The sequence below is a fragment of the Oncorhynchus tshawytscha genome, unplaced genomic scaffold (genome assembly GCF_018296145.1).
Source record: "Oncorhynchus tshawytscha isolate Ot180627B unplaced genomic scaffold, Otsh_v2.0 Un_contig_850_pilon_pilon, whole genome shotgun sequence".
NCBI classification, from domain to species: Eukaryota; Metazoa; Chordata; class Actinopteri; order Salmoniformes; family Salmonidae; genus Oncorhynchus; species Oncorhynchus tshawytscha.
The window spans coordinates 24,324-49,486 of NW_024608394.1; the positions used below are offsets into that span (position 1 = coordinate 24,324).

Below are 25,163 nucleotides of genomic sequence, written 5' to 3' on the forward strand. Positions count from 1 at the left end.
GGCCTGCTCATGGTCTCCTGATTCCAGATGTCCTTCTCGGTGGATTCCAGATGGCCTGCTCACGGTCTCCTGATTCCAGATGGCCTGCTCACGGTCTCCTGATTCCAGATGGCCTGCTCACGGTCTCCTGATTCCAGATGGCATGCTCACGGTCTCCTGATTCCAGATGGCCTGCTCACAGTCCCCTGATTCCAGATGGCCTGCTCACAGTCTCCTGATTCCAGATGGCCTGCTGACAGTCTCCTGATTCCAGAAGGCCTGCTCACGGTCTCCTGATTCCAGATGGCCTGCTCATGGTCTACTGATTCCAGAAGGCCTGCTCATGGTCTCCTGATTCCAGATGGCCTGCTCATGGTCTCCTGATTCCATATGGCCTGCTCATGGTCTCCTGATTCCAGATGGCCTGCTCACGGTCTCCTGATTCCAGATGGCCTGCTCACAGTCTCTTGATTCCAGATGGCCTGCTCATGGTCTCCTGATTCCAGGTGGCCTTCTCGGTGGATTCCAGATGGCCTGCTCACGGTCTCCTGATTCCAGATGGCCTGCTCATGGTCTCCTGATTCCAGATGGCCTGCTCATGGTCTCCTGATTCCAGAAGGCCTGCTCATGGTCTCTTGATTCCAGATGACCTGCTCACAGTCTCCTGATTCCAGATGGCCTGCTCGGTGGTCTCCTGATTCCAGATGGCCTGCTCATGGTCTCCTGATTCCAGATGGCCTGCTCGGTGGTCTCCTGATTCCAGATGGCCTGCTCATAGTCTCCTGATTCCAGATGGCCTGCTCGGTGGATTCCAGATGGCCTGCTCATAGTCTCCTGATTTCAGATGGCCTGCTCACGGTCTCCTGATTCCAGATGGCCTGCTCATGGTCTCATTGGTCTTCTGATTCCAGATGGCCTGCTCACAGTCTCCTGATTCCAGGAATCCACCAACAGGGAAGTTAACGGAACTTTGCAACCCTAATGAGGGTAACGGTGAGGGTGGAGTAGTTTACCTGTTAACACTGTCTAATGAGGGTAAAGGTGAGGGGAGTAGTTTACCTGTTAACACTGTCTAATGAGGGTAAAGGTGAGGGTGGAGTAGTTTACCTGTTAACACTGTCATGTGCAGCCTGCACGCTGATATCTATCTGCAGCACGGTCTTGTAATCCACGTAGGCCTGTCGGTACCGCTCCATAGTCTCATAAGCCATGGCTCTGCGTAGGAGGGGCTTGAGGGAGAAGGGCTGCAGCTCCAAGGACCTGCAGGTTTAAATAGCATGAGACTGAGGATAGGAAGGGATCAGGTCTGGCCCTGTATACACCTACAGTACAGTACCTAGCTACCTAGCGCATGCAGCATGAGACTGAGGATAGGAAGGGATCAGGTCTGGCCCTGTATACACCTACACTATAGTACCTAGCTACCTAGCGCATGCAGCATGAGACTGAGGACAGGATCAGGTCTGGCCCTGTATACACCTACACTATAGTACCTAGCTACCTAGCGCATGCAGCATGAGACTGAGGATAGGAAGGGATCAGGTCTGGCCCTGTATACACCTACACTATAGTACCTAGCTACCTAGCGCATGCAGCATGAGACTGAGGACAGGATCTGTATCACCGCCTGGTATGGCAACTGCACCGCCCTCAACCGTAAGGCTCTCCAGAGGGTAGTGAGGTCTGCACAACGCATCACCGGGGGCAAACTACCTGCCCTCCAGGACACCTACACCACCCGATGCTACAGGAAGGCCATAAAGATCATCAAGGACATCAACCACCCGAGCCACTGCCTGTTCACCCCGCTGTCATCCAGAAGGCGAGGTCAGTACAGGTGCATCAAAGCTGGGACCGAGAGACTGAAAAACAGCTTCTATCTCAAGGCCATCAGACTGTTAAACAGCCACCACTAACATTGAGTGGCTGCTGCCAACACACTGACACTGACACTGACTCAACTCCAGCCACTTTAATAATGGGAATTGATGGGAAATGATGTAAATATATCACTAGCCACTTTAAACAATGCTACCTTATATAATGTTACTTACCCTACATTGTTCATCTCATATGCATACGTTGATACTGTACTCTATATCATCGACTGCATCCTTATGTAATACATGTATCACTAGCCACTTTAACTATGCCACTTGGTTTACATACTTATCTCATATGTATATACTGTACTCGATATCATCTACTGTATCTTGCCTATGCTGCTCTGTACCATCACTCATTCATATATCCTTATGTACATATTCTTTATCCCCTTACACTGTGTATAAGACAGTAGTTTTTTTGGAATTGTTAGTTAGATTACTTGCTCGTTATTACTGCATTGTCGGAACTAGAAGCACAAGCATTTCGCTACACTCGCATTAACATCTGCTAACCATGTGTATGTGACAAATAAAATTTGATTTGATTTGATATCTACCACCCCACTACCACTATCAGATTAGAGCCATAAGTACAGTACCTAGCTACCTAGCGCATGCAGCATGAGACTGAGGACAGGATCAGGTCTGGCCCTGTATACACCTACAGTACAGTATTTTTCTTCTCTCTGTGTTTACATAACGTTCCTTCAATTCACAAGAGGCTGAATGTATCTCACCACAGAAAGCATCCGAGCGAAACCGCGCCCCTCTGGACGTGTAGCCCATCTATCTGATGCAGTCTGGTCATAAAGAGTATGACATTGCTGCCGCCCGCAGCATTGAATACAAGTGAAGCCAGCGAGCATTTCACCCCCTTGTAAAAAAAAAAAAAATATATATATATATATATATATATATATATATATATATATATATATATATATATATATATATATATATATATATATATATATATATATATATATATATAAAATAATAGCCAATCAGCGTTGAGCTAAACTGAGTGAGCTCAACTGTGATTGGTCCTGGCGCAGCCCAACAAAAAAAAGAGTCAAGAGAAGCCAGTTTAGATTTGGCTTCAGACCAATCACAGAGAAATACGTTGTCGATTTGGGGCGGCAGGTAGCCTCGTGGTTAGAGCTTTGGGAAAGGTTACTGGATCGAAACCACGAGACAAATAAATAAAGGTTAAAACTGTTTAAAAAACTTGAATTGTTGCATATCGTTGTGTTGTTGTCCTCTGGTGGCTAGCTAGCTAAAATTGTCCATTTCCTATATTAGTCATGGATGAAGACAGGGATTTGGACTTGTGGATTTACTTAATTCTCCATACTGGCCAATGATTATAACGGGCATTCTGATCCAACCATTAATTCATACATTGTTTTACCCCTGGCCTGAGAGGATGAGGAGTTCAATATGTAGCTAGATGTAGAAGGCTAATGTTAACTAGCTAACGATGCCCATGAATGGAACTTATGCTAGCGAGTAATCATTTTATCCAGGTAGCCTAGGACAATACAAAATACAAGTGAATACTGTATGACAGAGTCATAGACGTTTATACCAGTAGGGTGAGTCAACATCACAATGGGAGGATGGTGTTTCTCTACCAGTAGGGTGAGTCAACATGAAGAGAGGAGGATGGCATTGGTGTTTCTCTACCAGTAGGGTGAGTCAACATGACAATGGGAGGATGCATTGGTGTTTCTCTACCAGTAGGGTGAGTCAACATGACAATGGGAGGATGGTGTTTCTCTACCAGTAGGGTGAGTCAACATCACAATGGGAGGATGGTGTTTCTCTACCAGTAGGGTGAGTCAACATGACAATGGGAGGATGGTGTTTCTCTACCAGTAGGGTGAGTCAACATCACAATGGGAGGATGGTGTTTCTCTACCAGTAGGGTGAGTCAACATCACAATGGGAGGATGGTGTTTCTCTACCAGTAGGGTGAGTCAACATGACAATGGGAGGATGGTGTTTCTCTACCAGTAGGGTGAGTCAACATCACAATGGGAGGATGGTGTTTCTCTACCAGTAGGGTGAGTCAACATCACAATGGGAGGATGGTGTTTCTCTACCAGTAGGGTGAGTCAACATGAAGAGAGGAGGATGGTGTTTCTCTACCAGTAGGGTGAGTCAACATGACAATGGGAGGATGCATTGGTGTTTCTCTACCAGTAGGGTGAGTCAACATCACAATGGGAGGATGGTGTTTCTCTACCAGTAGGGTGAGTCAACATGACAATGGGAGGATGGTGTTTCTCTACCAGTAGGGTGAGTCAACATCACAATGGGAGGATGGCATTGGTGTTTCTCTACCAGTAGGGTGAGTCAACATGAAGAGAGGAGGGTGGTGTTTCTCTACCAGTAGGGTGAGTCAACATGACAATGGGAGGATGGCATTGGTGTTTCTCTACCAGTAGGGTGAGTCAACATGAAGAGAGGAGGATGCATTGGTGTTTCTCTACCAGTAGGGTGAGTCAACATGAAGAGAGGAGGATGCATTGGTGTTTCTCTACCAGTAGGGTGAGTCAACATGAAGAGAGGAGGATGCATTGGTGTTTCTCTACCAGTAGGGTGAGTCATCATGAAGAGAGGAGGATGCATTGGTGTTTCTCTACCAGTAGGGTGAGTCAACATGACAATGGGAGGATGCATTGGTGTTTCTCTACCAGTAGGGTGAGTCAACATGACAATGGGAGGATGCATTGGTGTTTCTCTACCAGTAGGGTGAGTCAACATGACAATGGGAGGATGGCATTGGTGTTTCTCTACCAGTAGGGTGAGTCATCATGAAGAGAGGAGGATGCATTGGTGTTTCTCTACCAGTAGGGTGAGTCATCATGAAGAGAGGAGGATGCATTGGTGTTTCTATACCAGTAGGGTGAGTCAACATGAAGAGAGGAGGATGCATTGGTGTTTCTCTACCAGTAGGGTGAGTCAACATGAAGAGAGGAGGATGCATTGGTGTTTCTCTACCAGTAGGGTGAGTCAACATGAAGAGAGGAGGATGCATTGGTGTTTCTCTACCAGTAGGGTGAGTCATCATGAAGAGAGGAGGATGCATTGGTGTTTCTCTACCAGTAGGGTGAGTCAACATGACAATGGGAGGATGCATTGGTGTTTCTCTACCAGTAGGGTGAGTCATCATGAAGAGAGGAGGATGCATTGGTGTTTCTCTACCAGTAGGGTGAGTCAACATGACAATGGGAGGATGCATTGGTGTTTCTCTACCAGTAGGGTGAGTCAACATGACAATGGGAGGATGCATTGGTGTTTCTCTACCAGTAGGGTGAGTCATCATGAAGAGAGGAGGATGCATTGGTGTTTCTCTACCAGTAGGGTGAGTCAACATGACAATGGGAGGATGCATTGGTGTTTCTCTACCAGTAGGGTGAGTCAACATCACAATGGGAGGATGGTGTTTCTCTACCAGTAGGGTGAGTCAACATGAAGAGAGGAGGATGGTGTTTCTCTACCAGTAGGGTGAGTCAACATGACAATGGGAGGATGCATTGGTGTTTCTCTACCAGTAGGGTGAGTCAACATGAAGAGAGGAGGGTGGTGTTTCTCTACCAGTAGGGTGAGTCAACATGACAATGGGAGGATGGCATTGGTGTTTCTCTACCAGTAGGGTGAGTCAACATGAAGAGAGGAGGATGGCATTGGTGTTTCTCTACCAGTAGGGTGAGTCAACATGAAGAGAGGAGGATGGCATTGGTGTTTCTCTACCAGTAGGGTGAGTCAACATGACAATGGGAGGATGCATTGGTGTTTCTCTACCAGTAGGGTGAGTCAACATGACAATGGGAGGATGGTGTTTCTCTACCAGTAGGGTGAGTCAACATGAAGAGAGGAGGATGCATTGGTGTTTCTCTACCAGTAGGGTGAGTCAACATCACAATGGGAGGATGCATTGGTGTTTCTCTACCAGTAGGGTGAGTCAACATGAAGAGAGGAGGATGGTGTTTCTCTACCAGTAGGGTGAGTCAACATGGCTTTTCTACTTGCACGAACAAACACACACACAAATCAGATGTCACTGTATCAGACTCAGGTTTTGTGATGAAACAAAGGTGTGGTTGAATTTATTCTTATTGTCTCAGGCCTTAGGCCTATTTATCACAATGTCAAGGCCTTAGGCCTATTTATCATGATGTCAAGGCCTTAGGCCTATTTATCATGATGTCAAGGCCTTAGGCCTATTTATCACGATGTCAAGGCCTTAGGCCTATTTATCACGATGTCAAGGCCTTAGGCCTATTTATCATGATGTCAAGGCCTTAGGCCTATTTATCATGATGTCAAGGCCTTAGGCCTATTTATCACGATGTCAAGGCCTTAGGCCTATTTATCACGATGTCAAGGCCTTAGGCCTATTTATCACAATGTCAAGGCCTTAGGCCTATTTATCACGATGTCAAGGCCTTAGGCCTATTTATCACGATGTCAAGGCCTTAGGCCTATTTATCACGATGTCAAGGCCTTAGGCCTATTTATCACGATGTCAAGGCCTTAGGCCTATTTATCACGATGTCAAGGCCCTAGGCCTATTTATCACGATGTCAAGGCCCTAGGCCTATTTATCACGATGTCAAGGCCTTAGGCCTATTTATCACGATGTCAAGGCCTTAGGCCTATTTATCACGATGTCAAGGCCTTAGGCCTATTTATCACGATGTCAAGGCCTTAGGCCTATTTATCACGACGTCAAGGCCTTAGGCCTATTTATCACGATGTCAAGGCCTTGGGCCTATTTATCACGATGTCAAGGCCTTAGGCCTATTTATCACGATGTCAAGGCCTTAGGCCTATTTATCACGACGTCAAGGCCTTAGGCCTATTTATCACGATGTCAAGGCCTTAGGCCTATTTATCACGACGTCAAGGCCTTAGGCCTATTTATCACGACGTCAAGGCCTTAGGCCTATTTATCACGATGTCAAGGCCTTAGGCCTATTTATCACGATGTCAAGGCCTTAGGCCTATTTATCACGATGTCAAGGCCTTAGGCCTATTTATCACGATGTCAAGGCCTTAGGCCTATTTATCACGATGTCAAGGCCTTAGGCCTATTTATCACGATGTCAAGGCCTATGAACTAACAGGTTATAGAGCAAACAATGCAAGTATCACAGCGCACAGCTTGTAATGTGGAATATTTTCTGGCTTGGCTTCCCCAGTGATTTTACCCACGCACCAGAACCTCAACCAGCCCAGCCTCCTCTATGGTTTCAGCCAGACCAACCAGACCAGCCTGCTCTATGGTTTCAACCAGACCAGCCAAGCCTCCTCTATGGTTTCAACCAGACCAGCCAAGCCTCCTCTATGGTTTCAACCAGACCAGCCAAGCCTCCTCTATGGTTCAACCAGGCCAACCAAGCCTCCTCTATGGTTTCAACCAGACCAGCCAAGCCTCCTCTATGGTTCAACCAGACCAACCAGACCAGCCACGCCTCCACTATGGTTTCAACCAGACCAACCAAGCCTCCTCTATGGTTTCAACCAGACCAACCAAGCCTCCTCTATGGTTTCAACCAGACCAACCAAGCGTCCTCTATGGTTTCAACCAGACCAACCAAGCCTCCACTATGGTTTCAACCAGACCAACCAGACCAACCAAGCGTCCTCTATGGTTTCAACCAGACCAGCCAAGCCTCCTCTATGGTTTCAACCAGACCAGCCAAGCCTCCTCTATGGTTTCAACCAGACCAGCCAAGCCTCCTCTATGGTTACAACCAGACCAGCCAAGCCTCCTCTATGGTTTCAACCAGACCAACCAGACCAGCCAAGCCTCCACTATGGTTTCAACCAGACCAACCAGACCAGCCAAGCCTCCTCTATGGTTTCAACCAGACCAACCAGACCAACCAAGCCTCCACTATGGTTTCAACCAGACCAACCAGACCAGCCAAGCCTCCTCTATGGTTTCAACCAGACCAGCCAAGCCTCCTCTATGGTTTCAACCAGACCAGCCAAGCCTCCTCTATGGTTACAACCAGACCAGCCAAGCCTCCTCTATGGTTTCAACCAGACCAACCAGACCAGCCAAGCCTCCACTATGGTTTCAACCAGACCAACCAGACCAGCCAAGCCTCCTCTATGGTTTCAACCAGACCAACCAGACCAACCAAGCCTCCACTATGGTTTCAACCAGACCAGCCAAGCCTCCTCTATGGTTTCAACCAGACCAGCCAAGCCTCCTCTATGGTTTCAACCAGACCAACCAAGCCTCCTCTATGGTTTCAACCAGACCAACCAAGCCTCCTCTATGGTTTCAACCAGACCAACCAAGCCTCCTCTATGGTGTTGTCTCCTCCAGTTTAACTGTTTAACCTCTGCTGTCACTACTGATTGGCTGGATCCAGATGTGACAGGGGGGTATACAGTTTAACCTCTGCTGTCACTACTGATTGGCTTGATCCAGATGTGATAGGGGGGGGTATACAGTTTAACCTCTGCTGTCACTACTGATTGGCTGGATCCAGATGTGACAGGGGGGGGTATACCGTTTAACCTCTGCTGTCACTACTGATTGGCTGGATCCAGATGTGACGGGGGGGGGTATACCGTTTAACCTCTGCTGTCACTACTGATTGGCTGGATCCAGATGTGACAGGGGCGGGTATACTGTTTAACCTCTGCTGTCACTACAGATTGGCTGGATCCAAATATGACAGGGGGGTATACTGTTTAACCTCTGCTGTCACTACAGATTGGCTGGATCCAAATATGACAGGGGGGGGTATACTGTTTAACCTCTGCTGTCACTACAGATTGGCTGGATCCAGATGTGACATGGGGGGTATACCGTTTAACCTCTGCTGTAACTCTCTCTGTTCCTTTTCACTAAGGACCAGGGCACTATATAGGGAATAGACTGGTCCCTGTGGTCTGCAGTAGGGCACTATATAGGAATAGACTGGTCCCTGTGGTCTGCAGTAGGGCACTATATAGGAATAGACTGGTCCCTGTGGTCTGCAGTAGGGCACTATATAGGAATAGACTGGTCCCTGTGGTCTGCAGTAGGGCACTATATAGGGAATAGACTGGTCCCTGTGGTCTGCAGTAGGGCACTATATAGGAATAGACTGGTCCCTGTGGTCTGCAGTAGGGCACTATATAGGAATAGACTGGTCCCTGTGGTCTGCAGTAGGGCAGCCTAGTGGTTACAGCGTTGGACTAGTAACCGAAAGGTTGCAAGTTCAAACCCCCGAGCTGACAAGGTACAAATCTGTCGTTCTGCCCCTGAACAGGCAGTTTAACCCACTGTTCCTAGGCCGTCATTGAAAATAAGAATTTGTTCTTAACTGACTTGCCTAGTTAAATAAAGGTTAAAAAAAAATGTCTATGATAATGTTTATGTCTATAATAATGTATATAATAATGTATATAATCATGTCTATAATCATGTCGATAATAATGTCTATAAAAACATATATAATAATGTCTGTAACGTCTATAATAATGTCTATGATAATGTCTATAATGTCTATAATAATGTCTATAATGTCTATAATGTCTATAATGTCTATGATGTCTATGATGTCTATGATGTCTATGATGTCTATGATGTCTATGATGTCTATGATGTCTATGATGTCTATGATGTCTATGATGTCTATGATGTCTATGATGTCTATGATGTCTATGATGTCTATGATGTCTATGATAATGTCTATAATGTCTATAATAATGTCTATAATGTCTATAATAATGTCTGTAACGTCTATAATAATGTCTGTAACGTCTATAATAATGTCTGTAATGTCTATAATAATGTCTATAATGTCTATAATAATGTCTATAATGTCTATAATAATGTCTGTAACGTCTATAATAATGTCTATAATGTCTATAATAATGTCTATAATGTCTATAATGTCTATGATAATGTCTATAATAATGTCTGATAATGTATATGTCTATAATGTCTATAATAATGTATAGTTGTTGAGGGAGGGTCTCACCTGGTGCAGTCCTGTATACACTCAGAGCTGTTTCCATCTTTCAGGTAGCAGGCTGCTCTGTTAGAGTAGAGCACACACAGGTCCTCAGGACTGTCCAATCCTGTCAACCAGACACAGAGACATTATTACACAGGTCCTCAGGACTGTCCAATCCTGTCAACCAGACACAGAGACATTATTACACAGGTCCTCAGGGCTGTCCAATCCTATCAACCAGACACAGAAACATTATTACAAAGGTCCTCAGGACTGTCCAATCCTATCAACCAGACACAGAGACATTATTACACAGGTCCTCAGGACTGTCCAATCCTGTCAACCAGACACAGAGACATTATTACACAGGTCCTCAGGACTGTCCAATCCTGTCAACCAGACACAGAGACATTATTACACAGGTCCTCAGGACTGTCCAATCCTGTCAACCAGACACAGAGACATTATTACACAGGTCCTCAGGGCTGTCCAATCCTACCAACCAGACACAGAGACATTATTACACAGGTCCTCAGGACTGTCCAATCCTATCAACCAGACACAGAGACATTATTACACAGGTCCTCAGGACTGTCCAATCCTATCAACCAGACACAGAGACATTATTACACAGGTCCTCAGGGCTGTCCAATCCTATCAACCAGACACAGAGACATTATTACACAGGTCCTCAGGGCTGTCCAATCCTGTCAACCAGACACAGAGACATTATTACACAGGTCCTCAGGACTGTCCAATCCTATCAACCAGACACAGAGACATTATTACACAGGTCCTCAGGGCTGTCCAATCCTGTCAACCAGACACAGAGACATTATTACACAGGTCCTCAGGACTGTCCAATCCTGTCAACCAGACACAGAGACATTATTACACAGGTCCTCAGGGCTGTCCAATCCTGTCAACCAGACACAGAGACATTATTACACAGGTCCTCAGGGCTGTCCAATCCTACCAACCAGACACAGAGACATTATTACACAGGTCCTCAGGACTGTCCAATCCTGTCAACCAGACACAGAGACATTATTACACAGGTCCTCAGGACTGTCCAATCCTGTCAACCAGACACAGAGACATTATTACACAGGTCCTCAGGACTGTCCAATCCTACCAACCAGACACAGAGACATTATTACACAGGTCCTCAGGACTGTCCAATCCTGTCAACCAGACACAGAGACATTATTACACAGGTCCTCAGGACTGTCCAATCCTACCAACCAGACACAGAGACATTATTACACAGGTCCTCAGGACTGTCCAATCCTGTCAACCAGACACAGAGACATTATTACACAGGTCCTCAGGACTGTCCAATCCTGTCAACCAGACACAGAGACATTATTACACAGGTCCTCAGGACTGTCCAATCCTGTCAACCAGACACAGAGACATTATTACACAGGTCCTCAGGACTGTCCAATCCTGTCAACCAGACACAGAGACATTATTACACAGGTCCTCAGGACTGTCCAATCCTACCAACCAGACACAGAGACATCAACCAGACACAGAGACATTATTACACAGGTCCTCAGGACTGTCCAATCCTACCAACCAGACACAGAGACATTATTACACAGGTCCTCAGGACTGTCCAATCCTATCAACCAGACACAGAGACATTATCACACAGGTCCTCAGGACTGTCCAATCCTATCAACCAGACACAGAGACATTACTACACAGGTCCTCAGACTGTCCAATCCTATCAACCAGACACAGAGACATTATCACACAGGTCCTCAGGACTGTCCAATCCTATCAACCAGACACAGAGACATTATTACACAGGTCCTCAGGGCTGTCCAATCCTACCAACCAGACACAGAGACATTATCACACAGGTCCTCAGGACTGTCCAATCCTATCAACCAGACACAGAGACATTACTACACAGGTCCTCAGGGCTGTCCAATCCTACCAACCAGACACAGAGACAGACATTATTACACAGGTCCTCAGGACTGTCCAATCCTATCAACCAGACACAGAGACATTACTCCACAGACAGTCAAGTTGTAACCTCCATCATGGGGCTGTAGTGGTCAGTCTGAGTGGGCTGTCGATACGGAGCGTGCTGTTACCTGCTAGTATGAATCATTGATAAAGGTCTGAGGTGAGGATAATGAGGAAGGCTTTTTGTTTTGAATTGTACCACAGTATGAAAGTAGTAGTTGAATGTGCCCCTGGGTTCTGGGTGTGAGACGGTCTGGGCATGTTGAAACACGGGAGGGGATTCTAATGAAACACATCCAGGATGTTAAATAAGGAGATCAGTATGTTGTCGTTCTGTTTGACTCAGAGGCCTGTACTGGGATCAGACGTTAGGAATACACTGTTATAATGTGACTTCCAGAGGCCTGTACTGGGATCAGACGTTAGGAATACACTGTTTTAATGTGACTTCCAGAGGCCTGTACTGGGATCAGATGTTAGGAATACACTGTTATAATGTGACTTCCAGAGGCCTGTACTGGGATCAGACGTTAGGAATACACTGTTATAATGTGACTTCGAGGCCTGTACTGGGATCAGATGTTAGGAATACACTGGTATAATGTGACTTCCAGAGGCCTGTACTGGGATCAGATGTTAGGAATACACTGTTATAATGTCACAATGACATAGTCTCCTCTGTATGTTTAAACACTGTGGTCTCACCAGATCTGACTCATTCCCAGCTGACTTCCTTACATACAGAACATTCCTAACCTGGTTGGACCAAATGCTTACCACATTCCACTTCCTGTTATCTGTTCAACTATCTTAATAACTATGGCAGGTCTCTAGTCTCTGGCCTGCTGCTACTACGGCTGGTGGAAAAGCCAGTCTGGACACATCGGGAGACGCTTCAGTTTCACTGCCTGGGAGACATTTCTCAACGAAGACACAGCGTTTCGCTCTGGGACATTTCTCCCCACAGAGTGTCTCACTGTGACACATGTCTCCCTAAAGAGTGTCTCACTGTGACACATGTCTCCCTACAGTGTCTCACTGTGACACATGTCTCCCTACAGAGCGTCTCACTGTGACATGTCTCCCTACAGTGTCTCACTGTGACACATGTCTCCCTACAGAGCTTCTCACTGTGACATGTCTCCCTACAGAGCGTCTCACTGTGACATGTCTCCCTACAGAGCGTCTCACTGTGACATGTCTCCCTACAGAGTGTCTCACTGTGACATGTCTCCCTACAGAGTGTCTCACTGTGACATGTCTCCCTACAGAGTGTCTCACTGTAACATGTCTCCCTACAGAGCGTCTCACTGTGACATGTCTCCCTACAGAGTGTCTCACTGGGACATGTCTCCCTACAGAGCGTCTCACTGTGACATGTCTCCCTACAGAGCGTCTCACTGTGACATGTCTCCCTACAGAGTGTCTCACTGTAACATGTCTCCCTACAGAGCGTCTCACTGTGACATGTCTCCCTACAGAGTGTCTCACTGGGACATGTCTCCCTACAGAGCGTTATCCAGGGCCGCCCTCCTCCTAGAAGGAACTTCCTGTGTGTGGTAGGAGGTAAAGGCATGTGACTCCAAGTGACATCATCACTCTTTCATTTAGTCAGCATCACTGGCAGACAGACACAGACAGACATCACATAGGAGGGGCTTGGTAGACAGACAGACCGGTAGACATCACATAGGAGGGGCTTGGTAGACAGACAGACCGGTAGACATCACATAGGAGGGGCTTGGTAGACAGACAGACCGATAGACATCACATAGGAGGGGCTTGGTAGACAGACAGACAGACAGACAGACAGACAGACAGACAGACAGACAGACAGACAGACAGACAGACAGACAGACAGACAGACACAGACAGACAGACAGACAGACAGACAGACAGACAGACAGACAGACAGACAGACAGACAGACAGACAGACAGACAGACAGACAGACACAGACAGACAGACAGACAGGTCACATCATGACACCAAACAGCATTAATAACCCTGCATTATACTGTGTATGACAGCATTAATAACCCTGCATTATACTGTGTATGACAGCATTAATAACCCTGCATTATACTGTGTATGACAGCAGTAACTATGCATTATACTGTGTATGACAGCATTAATAACCCTGCATTATACTGTGTATGACAGCATTAATAACCCTGCATTATACTGTGTATGACAGCAGTAACTATGCATTATACTGTGTATGACAGCAGTAACTATACATTATACTGTGTATGACAGCAGTAACTATACATTATACTGTGTATGACAGCAGTAACTATACATTATACTGTGTATGACAGCAGTAACTGTGAAAGGCCTCAGTGTATCACATGATGTTCAGTCACTTTCACAGACTAGTGGTGGAGAGGAACGAGGAGAGAACAGATTGATGGAGAGGAGAGATTTATTTATAAAGCCCTTCTTACATCAGCCCATGTCACAAAGTGCTGTACAGAAACCCAGCCTAAAACCCCAAACAGCAAGCAATGCAGGTGTAGAAGCACGGTGGCTAGGAAAACTCCCTAGAAAGGCCAGAACCTAGGAAGAAACCTAGACAGATGAGGAGAGAAGAGGAGAGATTGATGGGAAGGAGAGGAGAGAGAAGAGGAGAGAGTGATGAGGAGAGGAGAGAGTGATGAGGAGAGGAGAGAGTGATGAGGAGAGGAGAGAGAATGTGATGAGGAGAGAGTGATGAGGAGAGGAGAGAGTGATAAGGAGAGAAGAGAGTGATGAGGAGAGAAGAGAGAGAGTGGAGAGGAGAGAGGAGAGAGTGATGGAGAGAGGAGAGAGTGATGAGGAGAGAGTGATGAGAATGTGGAGAGGAGAGAGTGAGTGATGAGGAGAGGAGAGAGTGATGAGAGGAGAGAGGAGAGAGTGATGAGGAGAGTGATGAGGAGAGAGTGATGAGGAGAAGAGAGAGTGATGAGGAGAGGAGAGAGTGATGAGGAGAGGAGAGACTGATGAGAGGAGAGACTGATGAGGAGAGGAGAGACTGATGAGGAGAGGGGAGAATGTGATGAGGAGAATGATGAGGAGAGAATGATGAAGAGAGAGTGGAGAGGAGAGAGTGATGAGGAGAGGAGAGAATTATGAAGAGAGAGGAGAATGTAATGAGGAGAGGAGAATGTGATGAGGAGAGGAGAGAGTGATGAAGAGAGAGTGATGAAGAGAGAGTGATGAAGAGAGAGTGATGAGGAAAGAGGAGAATGTGATTAAAGGAGAGAGTGATGAGGAGAGAGTGATGAAGAGAGAGTGATGAGGAGAATGTGATGAGAGGATAATGTGATGAGGAGAGGAGAGTGATGAGGAGAGGAGAGTGATGAGGAGAGAGAGAATGATGAGGAGAGAGGAGAATGTGATGAGGAGAGGAGAATGTGATGAGGAGAAGAGAGAGTGATGAAGAGCGAGAAGTGATGAGAGAGAGAGGAGAATGTGATGAGGAGAGGAGAATGTGATGAGGAGAGGATAGAGTGATGAGGAGAGAGAGAGAATGATGAAGAGAGAGTGATGAGGAGAGAGTGATGAGGAGAGGAGAGAATGATGAAGAGAGAGGAGAATGTGATGAGGAGAGGAGAATGTGATGAGGAGAGAGAGAATGATGAGGAGAGGAGAGAATGATGAAGAGAGATGATGAGGAGAGGAGAGAGGATGAGGAGAGAGGAGAGAGTGATGAGGAGAGGAGTGATGAAGAGAGATGATGAGGAGAATGTGATGAGAGGATAATGTGATGAGGAGAGGAGAGAGTGATGAGGAGAGGAGAGTGATGAGGAGAGGAGAGAATGATGAGGAGAGAGGAGAATGTGATGAGGAGAGGAGAATGTGATGAGGAGAAGAGAGAGTGATGAATGAGAGTGATGAGGAGAGAGAGAGAATGTGATGAGGAGAGGAGAATGTGATGAGGAGAGGATAGAGTGATGAGGAGAGAGGAGAATGATGAAGAGAGAGTGATGAGGAGAGAGTGATGAGGAGAGAGAGAATGATGAAGAGAGAGGAGAATGTAATGAGGAGAGGAGAATGTGATGAGGAGAGGAGATGAATGATGAGGAGAGAGAGAATGATGAAGAGAGAGTGATGAGGAGAGGAGAGAGTGATGAGGAGAGGAGAGAATGATGAAGAGAGAGGAGAATGTGATGAGGAGAGCAGAGATGGGTGAGGAGATTTGGAGGGAGTGATGAGGACGATGGTGATGAAGAGCAGGTTATTGAGGAGAATGTGATGCAAACAGAGGAGGAGGGCTTGATGAGGAGAGAGTGATTTTGAGGATAGGTCTGAGATGTGATGAGAGAGAGGAGAAGTCTTTACTGAAGGAGAGAGTGGGAGATTGAGTGAGTGGGAAGGAGAGGAGAATGTGTGAAAGGAGAATGTGATGAGGAGAGGGAGAATGATGAGGAGAGAGGAGAATGATGAGGAGAGGAGAGAGTGATGAGAGGAGAGAATGATGAGAGAGAGGAGAATGTAATGAGGAGAGGAGAATGTAATGAGGAGAGGAGAATGTGATGAGGAGAGAGATTTTTTGAGGAGAGAGTGTCTGAAGATGAGAGTGATGAGGAGAATGTGGTGAGGGAGAGAGAGTCGGTGGGGAGAGCCTGAGAATGTGATGAGGAGAAGAGTCTCCTGACCCCCTGATGAAGAGAGTGATGAGGAGAATGTGATGAGGGGGAGGGGGTGATGAGGAGAAGTCTGATGAAGAGAGAGTGATGAGGAGAATGTGATGAGGACCTGAGGAGAATTCCTGAGAGTGAGAGATGAGCTGAGTGAGGAGAGGAGAAGTTCTGCCTGAGGAGATGGAAGAATGATGAAGCTAGAGAGTGATGACTGGAGAGAGGGGAATGATGATGAAAAGCCAGGAGAGAGAGATTCCTGAGGGAGAGAGGAGAATGTGATGAGGAGAGGAGAGAGTGAAGAGAGAATGATGAGGAGAGAGGAGAATATGAGGAGAGAGGAGAATGTGATGAGAAGGAGATGTGATGTGAGGAAGAGGAGAGAGGAGAGAGTGATGAGAAGAGAGGAGAGACTGATGAAAGAGAGTGATGAGGAGAGAGTATGTGATGAGGAGAGGAGAGAGTGGTGAGGAGAGGAGAATGTGATGAGGAGAAGAGAGAGTGATGAAGAGAGTGATGAGGGAAGGAGAATGTGATGAGGAGAGAGTGATGAGGAGAGGAATGTGATGAGGAGATGAGTGTGATGAGGAGAGAGTGATGAAGAGAGAGTGGAGAGGAGAGGGAAGAGGAGAGATTGATGGGAAGGAGAGGAGAGAGTAAATAATGTGATCATATTACTCCAGTGCTAGCCTCTCTACACTGGCTTCCTGTTAAAGCAAGGGCTGATTTCAAGGTTTTACTGCTAACCTACAAAGCATTATATGGGCTTGCTCCTACCTATCTTTCCGATTTGGTCCTGCCGTACATACGTACAGGTACGCTATGGTCACAAGACGCAGGCCTCCTTATTGTCCCTAGAATTTCTAAGCAAACAGCTGGAGGCAGGGCTTTCTCCTATAGAGCTCCATTTTTATGGAATGGTCTGCCTACCCATGTGAGAGACGCAGACTCGGTCTCAACCTTTAAGTCTTTACTGAAGACTCTTCCCTTCAGTGGGTCATATGATTGAGTGTAGTCGGGCCCAGGAGTGGGAAGGTGAACGGAAAGGCTCTGGAGCAACGAACCGCCCTTGCTGTGTCTGCCTGGCCGGTTCCCCTCTCTCCACTGGGATTCTCTGCCTCTCACCCTATTACAGGGGCTGAGTCACTGGCTTACTGGTGCTCTTCCATGCCGTCCCTAGGAGGGGTGTGTCACTTGGAGTGGGTTGAGTCAGTGACGTGATCTTCCTGTCTGGCGCCCCCAGCCCCCCCCCTGGGTTGTTGCCGTGGCGGAGATTTTTGGGCTATAAAAGGCCTTGTCTCAGGATGGTAAGTTGGTGGTTGAAGATATCCCTCTAGTGGTGGAGGGGGCTGTACTTTTCCAGAGTGGGTGGGGTTATATCCTGCCTGTTTGGACCTGAGGGAGGTATCATCGGATCGGGCCACAGTGTCTCCTGACCCCTCCTGCCTCAGCCTCCAGTATTTATGCTGCAGTAGTTTATGTGTCGGGGGGCTAGGGTCAGTTTGTTATATCTGGAGTAATTCTCCTGTCTTATCCGGTGTCCTGTGTGAATTTAAGTGTGCTCTCTCTAATTCTCTCTTTCTCTCTCTTCTCTCAGAGGACCTGAGCCCTAGGACCATGCCTCAGCACTACCTGGCCTGATGACTCCTTGCTGTCCCCAGTCCACCTGGTCGTGCTGCTGCTCCAGTTTCAACTGTTCTGCCTGCGGTTATGGAACCCTGACCTGTTCACCGGACGTGTTACCTTGGTAAACCTGCTGTTTTTGTCTCTGTCTCTCTCTCTCTCTCTCCCGCACCTGCTGTCTCTAACTCTGAATGCTCGGCTATGAAGTCAACTGACATTTATTCCCGAGGTGTCAAAGCCTGGTTCCTCTCTAGGTTTCTTCCTAGGTTTTGGCCTTTCTAGGGAGTTTTTCCTAGACACCGTGCTTCTACACCTGCATTGCTTGCTGTTTGGGGTTTTAGGCTGGGTTTCTGTACAGCACTTTGTGACATCGGCTGATGTAAGAAGGGCTTTATAAATACATGTGATTGAGTGATGGGAAGGAGAGACTGATGGAGAGGAGAGAGTACTGGTAGGAGAAGAGAGGAGAGAGTGATGAAAAGGAGAGGAGAGAGTAATGGGAAGGAGAAGAGAGGGAGAGTGATGAAGAGGAGAGAGTAATGGGAAGGAGAAGAGAGGAGAGAGTACTGGGAAGGAGAGAGTGATGGAGAGGAGAAGTAATGGTAGGAGAAGAGAGGAGGAGAGTGATGAAAAGGAGAGGAGAGAGTAATGGGAAGGAGAAGAGAGGAGAGAGTGATGAAGAGGAGAGAGTAATGGGAACTTCTACAGAGAGGAGAGAGTACTGGGAAGGAGAGAGTGATGGAGAGGAGAGAGTAATGGGAAGGAGGAGAGGGAGAGTAATGGGAAGGAGGAGAGGAGAGAGGAGAGTACTGGGAAGGAGAGACTGATGGAGAGGAGAGAGTAATGGGATCATCAAGGAGAGGAGAGAGTACTGGGGAAGGAGAGACTGATGGAGAGGAGGAGGACAGAGTGATGGAGAGGAGAGAGTACTGGGAAGGAGAAGGAGAGGAGAGAGGAGAGAGTGATGGAGAGGAGAGAGTAATGGGAAGGAGAGAGGAGAGACTGATGAAAAGGAGAGGGAAGTGATGAAAAGGAGAGGAGAGATAAAGTGCCACGGTTCTCACAGCAGTTTCTTTAGTCAGTCAGAGGAGATTTACTACTGCAGCCAGTCAGTCTCGTCAGCCAGTCAGCCAGTCAGCCAGCCAGCCAGCCAGCCAGTCAGTCATTCAGCCAGCCAGTCCGTCCGCCAGCCAGTCAGTCAATCAGTCCGTCGGCCAGCCAGCCAGTCAGTCAGCCAGTCCGCCCGCCAGCCAGCCAGCCCGTCAGTCAGCCAGTCGCCGCCACCCAGCACCTGGTTCAATTTCACAGTGAACGGTCAGAAGTCACGTGACCTGAGAGGAACTGAGCCTGTCTGCCTTCCTGCCTGGCAAGGGTATGGCTGAACTCCAGACAGCTAAAACAGACTCACCACACTGCCAGTAACCAACCAACCACTAGTGTGATGAGTCACTCTGCTACTCTACACCTGGATGTTGTGATGAATCAGGATACACTGCTAGTAACCAACCAACCACTAGTGTGATGAGTCACTCCGCTACTCTACACCTGGATGTTGTGATGAATCAGGATACACTGCTAGTAACCAACCAACCACTAGTGTGATGAGTCACTCTGCTACTCTACACCTGGATGTTGTGATGAATCAGGATACACTGCTAGTAACCAACCAACCACTAGTGTGATGAGTCACTCTGCTACTCTACACCTGGATGTTGTGATGAATCAGGATACACTGCCGTTCAAAAGTTTATCTGGGGTCGCTTGTTTGTTTTTTAAAGAAAAACACTTTTTTTGTCCATTAAAATATCATCAACTTGATCAGAAATACAGTGTAGACATTGTTAATGTTGTAAATGACTAATGTAGCTGAAGGCCAGCATCTTGGAGTCGCCTCTTCGCTGTTGACGTTGAGACTGGTGTTTTGTGGGTACTATTTAATGAAGCTGCCAGTTGAGGACTTGTGAGGCGTCTGTCTGGCTTTTTTTTTTTAAACAAAGACATTTCTAAGTGACCCCAAACTTTTGAACGGGAGTGTACATCTGAACTGAAATGACATCCCACCGACTGGCTAAATGCTGCTGTAATCACATCACATCCCACCGACTGGCTAAATGCTGCTGTAATCACATCCCACCGACTGGCTAAATGCTGCTGTAATCACATCCCACCGACTGGCTAAATGCTGCTGTAATGACATCACATCCCACCGACTGGCTAAATGCTGCTGTAATGACATCACATCCCACCGACTGGCTAAATGCTGCTGTAATGACATCACATCCCACCGACTGGCTAAATGATGCTGTAATGACATCACATCCCACCGACTGGCTAAATGCTGCTGTAATGACATCACATCCCACCGACTGGCTAAATGCTGCTGTAATGACATCACATCCCACCGACTGGCTAAATGCTGCTGTAATGACATCACATCCCACCGACTGGCTAAATGCTGCTGTAATGACATCACATCCCACCGACTGGCTAAATGCTGCTGTAATGACATCACATCCCACCGACTGGCTAAATGCTGCTGTAATGACATCACATCCCACCGACTGGCTAAATGCTGCTGTAATGACATCACATCCCACCGACTGGCTAAATGCTGCTGTAATGACGTTATGAAATCACATCACACCGACTAGCTAAATGCTGCTGTAATGACACGTTATGAAATCAAATCACATCACACTGACTGGCTAAATGCTGCTATAATGACACGTTACACTGTCATGTGATGTGATTCAGTGAAGAGAATAACATTGCTGCTACAGAGGTTAGTTTTATTACTGCGGTATGTGCTGACCTTTGGTTTGCTGTGGCCAATCACAGAAAGCACCAGCTGTCAATAGCGGCAGAACAACACACTGATTTAACCTTATGGAAACACGAAAGCAGTGGCATTAGTTGCTAGATTACCTACATACGGTTGTTTTTGGGGGGAATGTCCGTGGAAAATGCCGGAACAACACAAAACGAACATGTCATTTGAATAGCCCGTCACACTAAGTTATTATAAATCTCAACTCTAGATGAACGAGAGTTATGAGTAAAAGCTCTGTCACGCAGACACAACACCACAATACTGAAAACCTACCTGAGTCTGTGAAGCCCGTGATGGCCTGTGAATATTTGTCCAGCGCATCAGCAAACTGTCCATTCTTAAAGAACAGGTTTCCCTCGTTCTTGAGCCGGGCCAGCGGCGGGGGCAGGGCCCCACAAGGGGCGTCGAGGTTGCTTCCGTCTCCCCCGACCGGCCTGGCTCCCTTAGAGTCCCTCCTGCCAGAGCCCTGAGCTCCGTTCCACAGACCCTTGTCCGACGTCGAATCCTGTTGGTTCACCTTGTACTTCTCTGCAATTCCTCCCCGGTTTTTCCAGTGGCTTCCGTGTGAATTGTGGTCTGTATGCGGGCTGGGGCCCCCTTCCCCTCCTCTGCCGTGGGGCTTCTTCTGAGCATTTCCCATGTCTCCCCTCTCGGCAGGAGCAGCACTCTCCCCTCCCACTGCCTCGCTAGGCTCAACCGGACAAGCTGCCGAGCACAGAACACACCCACAGGAAGCAGTCAGTGGTTACATCACAGTGGGGGGAGGGGTTGATAGAGTTTCAGGAAGTCTCTCTCTCTCTACCAGGCAGCCCAGCAAGCCGTTGGTGATGCAGAGAGAGAGGGGGAGGGGTGGAGAACAACCCCACACACACACACACACACACACACACACACTATCTGGTCTGAAGGATGTCATATTACTGAGACAGGGGCTAGGGGGGAATGGCAGATAGTCAGTAGGATGTTATATTACTGAGACAGAGGGGGGAATGGCAGATAGTCAGTAGGATGTTATATTACTGAGACAGAGGGGGAATGGCAGATAGTCAGTAGGAGGTCATATTACTGAGACGGGCTAGGGGGAATGACAGATAGTCAGTAGGATGTTATATTACTGAGACAGAGGGAGAATGGCAGATAGTCAGTAGGAGGTCATATTACTGAGACAGGGGCTAGGGGGAATGGCAGATAGTCAGTAGGATGTTATATTACTGAGACAGAGGGGAGAATGGCAGATAGTCAGTCGGATGTTATATTACTGAGACAGAGGGGGAATGGCAGATAGTCAGTAGGAGGTCATATTACTGAGACAGGGGCTAGGGGGAATGGCAGATAGTCAGTAGGATGTTATATTACTGAGACAGAGGGGAGAATGGCAGATAGTCAGTAGGAGGTCATATTACTGAGACAGGGGCTAGGGGGAATGGCAGATAGTCAGTAGGATGTTATATTACTGAGACAGAGGGGAGAATGGCAGATAGTCAGTCGGATGTTATATTACTGAGACAGAGGGGGAATGGCAGATAGTCAGTAGGAGGTCATATTACTGAGACAGGGGCTAGGGGGAATGGCAGATAGTCAGTAGGATGTTATATTACTGGGACAGAGGGGGAATGGCAGATAGTCAGTAGGATGTCATATTACTGAGACAGGGGCTAGGGGGAAATGGCAGATAGTCAGTATGATGTCATATTACTGAGACAGGGGCTAGGGGGAATGGCAGATAGTCAGTAGGATGTTATATTACTGAGACAGAGGGGGAATGGCAGATAGTCAGTAGGATGTTATATTACTGAGACAGAGGGGGAATGGCAGATAGTCAGTAGGATGTTATATTACTGAGACAGGGGCTAGGGGGAAATGGCAGATAGTCAGTATGATGTCATATTACTGAGAGGGCTAGGGGGAAATGGCAGATAGTCAGTATGATGTCATATTACTGAGACAGGGGCTAGGGGGAATGGCAGATAGTCAGTAGGATGTTATATTACTGAGACAGAGGGGGAATGGCAGATAGTCAGTAGGATGTTATATTACTGAGACAGAGGGGGAATGGCAGATAGTCAGTAGGATGTCATATTACTGAGACAGGGGCTAGGGGGAATGGCAGATAGTCAGTAGGATGTTATATTACTGAGACAGAGGGGGAATGGCAGATAGTCAGTAGGATGTCATATTACTGAGACAGGGGCTAGGGGGGGAATGGCAGATAGTCAGTAGGATGTTATATTACTGAGACAGAGGGAGAATGGCAGATAGTCAGTCGGATGTTATATTACTGAGACAGAGGGGGAATGGCAGATAGTCAGTAGGATGTCATATTACTGAGACAGGGGCTAGGGGGAAATGGCAGATAGTCAGTATGATGTCATATTACTGAGACAGGGGCTAGGGGGAATGGCAGATAGTCAGTAGGATGTTATATTACTGGGACAGAGGGGGAATGGCAGAGAGTCAGTATGATGTCATATTACTGAGACAGGGGCTAGGGGGGAATGGCAGATAGTCAGTAGGATGTTATATTACTGAGACAGAGGGGGGAATGGCAGATAGTCAGTAGGATGTTATATTACTGAGACAGAGGGGGGAATGGCAGAGAGCAGCTCATTGAGGCTTTATAGCATCCTGATCAACGCAGCCATTAGCATGAGGGATTTGACTGTTGGATTAGAGAACAAATCCCCAGTCAGGGATTTACAGTGGGGGGGTTGAGTTAGCTACCACAGCACAGACACACAGCCAGACACTGACCCACAGCACAGACACACAGCCAGACACTGACCCACAGCACAGACACACAGCCAGACACTGACCCATAGCACAGACACACAGCCAGACACTGACCCACAGCACAGACACACAGCCAGACACTGACCCACAGCACAGACACACAGCCAGACACTGACCCACAGCACAGACACACAGCCAGACACTGACCCATAGCACAGACACACAGCCTAACACTGACCCACAGCACAGACACACAGCCAGACACTGACCCAGAGCACAGACACACAGCCAGACACTGACCCACAGCACAGACACACAGCCTAACACTGACCCACAGCACAGACACACAGCCAGACACTGACCCACAGCACAGACACACAGCCAGACACTGACCCAGAGCACAGACACACAGCCAGACACTGACCCATAGCACAGACACACAGCCAGACACTGACCCATAGCACAGACACACAGCCAGACACTGACCCACAGCACAGACACACAGCCTAACACTGACCCACAGCACAGACACACAGCCAGACACTGACCCACAGCACAGACACACAGCCAGACACTGACCCATAGCACTGACACACAGCCAGACACTGACCCAGAGCACAGACACACAGCCAGACACTGACCCACAGCACAGACACACAGCCTAACACTGACCCACAGCACAGACACACAGCCTAACACTGACCCACAGCACAGACACACAGCCTAACACTGACCCACAGCACAGACACACAGCCAGACACTGACCCACAGCACAGACACACAGCCAGACACTGACCCACAGCACAGACACACAGCCAGACACTGACCCACAGCACAGACACACAGCCTAACACTGACCCACAGCACAGACACACAGCCAGACACTGACCCAGAGCACAGACACACAGCCAGACACTGACCCACAGCACAGACACACAGCCTAACACTGACCCACAGCACAGACAGACAGCCAGACACTGACCCACAGCACAGACACACAGCCAGACACTGACCCACAGCACAGACACACAGCAAGACACTGACCCACAGCACAGACACACAGCCAGACACTGACCCACAGCACAGACACACAGCCAGACACTGACCCAGAGCACAGACACACAGCCAGACACTGACCCATAGCACAGACACACAGCCTAACACTGACCCACAGCACAGACACACAGCCTAACACTGACCCACAGCACAGACACACAGCCAGACACTGACCCACAGCACAGACACACAGCCAACACTGACCCACAGCACAGACACACAGCCAGACACTGACCCACAGCACAGACACACAGCCAGACACTGACCCAGCACAGACACACAGCCAGACACTGACCCACAGCACAGACACACAGCCTAACACTGACCCACAGCACAGACACACAGCCTAACACTGACCCACAGCACAGACACACAGCCAGACACTGACCCACAGCACAGACACACAGCCAGACACTGACCCACAGCACAGACACACAGCCTAACACTGACCCACAGCACAGACACACAGCCAGACACTGACC

At 47.8% G+C, this 25,163-nt stretch overlaps 1 protein-coding gene across 1 annotated transcript in view; it reads right to left on the reverse strand.

Moving 5' to 3' along the window:
- Nucleotides 1–25,163, reverse strand: part of LOC112218030 (sperm associated antigen 1b) — a gene marked incomplete at its 3' end in the record, with an annotated part of 56,714 nt that overhangs the window by 23,209 nt on the left and 8,342 nt on the right. The window contains 3 exon segments of the mRNA XM_042313110.1: nt 1,087–1,239; nt 9,863–9,962; nt 21,169–21,600. Of these exon segments, the coding sequence (XP_042169044.1) occupies nt 1,087–1,239; nt 9,863–9,962; nt 21,169–21,600 (685 nt within the window).